The following is a 2,941-nucleotide window of genomic DNA, read 5'->3' as shown; positions in this document are numbered from 1 at the left end:
TCACCAGCGTGACCAGGAACATTAGGGCACACATGGCCTTCAAGAGGATAGAGAGAAGGGTTTGACAGCTCTGCCTTTGTGCTCCATCTTCTCATCCAGGTCAGCCTCCCTCCTGTGTGTGCAGCCACCCTGTCTCAGGCTGGACTAGGACAGCAGTGCCTGCTGCTGTCACTTTTACCTGCCCCTCACTGTGATGTCCCTTGTGATGTCATTGGCACCAGATATCACAGCCAGGCCAGCCTGCTCCAACAGCTCCACATCCTTCTTGTGCTGAGGAGCCCAGGCCTGGATGCAGGGCTCCAGGTGGGGCCTCCTGAGGGCAGAAGCATCTCCCTCAGCCTGCTGCCCATGTTTCTTCTGAAGCATCCCAGGATTTCACTGGCTTTCTGGGCTGTGAGTGCACGCTGTTGGCTCATGGCCGGCCTTTCATCCACGAGAACCCCCAAGTCCTTCTCTGTACCCCACACACAAGAGTGTCACAAAGGCTCCAAGACCACCCTCACAAGCACAGAGATCTAGGCCAAGGGAACCAATCCCACCTCACCAGAGGGGATCTCAAGGAGCAAAACATCCAGGAATCACATCATCCAAGTTTATGTGTGCCAAGGGTTCAAGGGAGTTTTGTGCTGCTTTGTAAAGGGACCCTCTGGGGGTGATTCCAGAGCAGTGGGTCTGCATTTGGTGTGTGTCAGGGCTTTGGTTTCTTGGGGCCATTGTGAGGGTCTGAGCTGGGGTGGAGATGAAGGGTGGAGCTGGCCTGTCTGTGATGTCTCTGGTGCCAATGACATCACAAGGTATGTCACAACAAGGGGCATGTAGAAGCAGCACCAGCAGGCAGTGCTGCCCCAGTACAGCGGGCTGGCCTGGCCATGTCTCTACTACAAGTGACATCACAAGGGATGCCACAATGATCAGCAGGTATAAGTGGCAGCAGCAAGCAGCACTGCCCCAGGCCAGCCTGGATGAGCAGCAAGTGGACACACAGAGCCAGATGCAGTGCTGGATGAGGGCGGGACCACAAACGTGGGCACCCAAGAGAGTGCTTCCCACCCTGCATCCAGGGCATAGCCCTTTCCAGGGGGAGGGAAAGGGCACAGTGCCACCACCAGGACTGGGTGCAGGCTTTGCTGCCTGCTATCTGCCTAGCCCACTCTCCTTCCTGCCCACTGTCTCACATCCCTTCTTCCCTCATTGCCAGCTCCTTTCATTTCTCTTTTCTTCCTTCCCTCCCTTGTCAGCCCCACTGAACTCCTCTCTGTTCTCTTGCAGGTGATAATGATCATACTAATCCTCTTCTGGCTTGTGCAATGGATCTGCCATTACATCAGTGTGCACCCAGATGAGGACCTCAACCAGCAGAGGACTCAGATGCTGCAGGAGCTGGCCCACAGGACCATGGAGCCAAGTGTCAGCTTTGGGGGAGCTGTGCTCTCAACTGCCCTACAACAATGGCTGTTCTGGGCCATTGCTGGAACCCTGGTGATGCTCTTGGCACTCTGCTGGTGGCTCAAGAGAAGGATCTGTGGGGTGGACAGCAGCAGGGACTCAGAGAGTGAAGGAAGTGAGGAAGAAAATCCTACTGAGATGAATATGATCTGGATCTTTTCAAGACGCTTCCAGTTGTCAGTGCCAAAGCTGACCTCCAGGAGACGGGTGGTGCAGGAGCTGCTGAGTGACCTTCTCCAAGTCTCCCATAGTCTCTTTTCAGACAGCTTCTTCCTGGTGCTGGAACCAGTCATTGGGGTGGGCAGCGCCTGTGAAGGATGGAGTCCCCATAAGGAGGAGGATGTTATCTACTGCATGTTTGTGCCCCTGAAGCCTCCCCCTGGGCATGCCTTCCACCTGGAACCAGACACCATGGGGGAGATGCCACAGACGGGCATGCGCATCCGAGTGGAGCAGGTGTGCACTTGCACTGGGGAACAGGCTGACCAGAACATACTGTGCTTCCTCCACCACTCTGAGGAGGAGCTGAAGAGAAATCAGGTGACCAGCCTTCTACACACGCTCTGCACTGGCCCTTACCTAGACGGGGAGAAAATTGCGCTCTGGTTCCAGACGTTTGTGGTCTCAGCCTGGTCAGTGGTGCCTCAGTCCTGTCACTACAGCATGAAGGTGCTTCCCTCCTGCCGCTCCTGCAAGATGAAGCTGACGAAAGCCTCTGGGACAAGCTTTTTTGTGGAGATGGTATTTAGTGTGCAGCAAGATGGCTCAGACATCTTCCTGAGCAGCCAACCTACAGAGGCCCAATTGCCCCCAAGCACGACATGGCTGGAGAGCTATGCTGTGGCAGAGGCAAAGTTCTTCAGGCAGGTCGCCATGCAGGCCCCACCCCACAGCTGCCACCTCAAATGCCTGCGGCTCTGTGCTCGCCTTCTGGAGGGCTCAGGCATTTCTATTTATGCCTTGAAAACCACGGTCATGCACCTCCTGACCTTGATCCCTCTGTCAGAATGGCAGCACAAATATCTCCTGATGCGGGTGGATGACATCATGCACTACCTGCGCTGTTGCTTAGAGGAGAAACGCCTCAAGCACTTCTTTTTTGGCAATGAGGACATGCCTGAGGAGATTTCCTTGCCCCCAGACTTCCAAGAAGCACAGCCCCTAAACCTCTTCCAGCACCTGGCACAGAATCCAGCCACCCAGACTGAGGCATTGAAGGAGTTTGATGAGCTGCAATATTACCTCTACTTTGGGTTCTGAATGAGACAACCCTAAAACCACAGAGTCATGGAACTGTAGAAGACTGGAATAATTTGGTTTCTATGAAATACTTCCAATATCATTCTAACCATACTTTGACCTTTTGGGAGCTTTAGTTGATGTAAAGTTTACAACAAATGGTGTGTTTGAACAAACACTGTATCTCTGAGCGTCCGTTCATCACCTTGGCATGGAATGCATCTGCTTGGCTTCCACAGAGCCGGAGATTTGGTAG

The 2,941-nt window shown here is 53.9% G+C and overlaps 1 protein-coding gene across 1 annotated transcript; it reads left to right on the top strand.

Moving 5' to 3' along the window:
- Positions 1-1,275: 1,275 nt before the first annotated feature.
- On the top strand, positions 1,276-2,706 carry LOC134045690 (inositol 1,4,5-trisphosphate receptor-interacting protein-like 1). Its single transcript, XM_062495586.1, has one exon. The coding sequence runs from the start codon at positions 1,276-1,278 to the stop codon at positions 2,704-2,706; it is 1,431 nt and encodes a 476-aa protein (XP_062351570.1).
- The last annotated feature ends 235 nt before the right edge of the window (positions 2,707-2,941 follow it).

Source organism: Cinclus cinclus, chromosome 6, assembly GCF_963662255.1.
Source record: "Cinclus cinclus chromosome 6, bCinCin1.1, whole genome shotgun sequence".
Lineage (NCBI taxonomy): Eukaryota > Metazoa > Chordata > Aves > Passeriformes > Cinclidae > Cinclus > Cinclus cinclus.
Note: the sequence above shows the minus strand (reverse complement) of the source record. Positions and strands in the feature narration are given on the sequence as shown.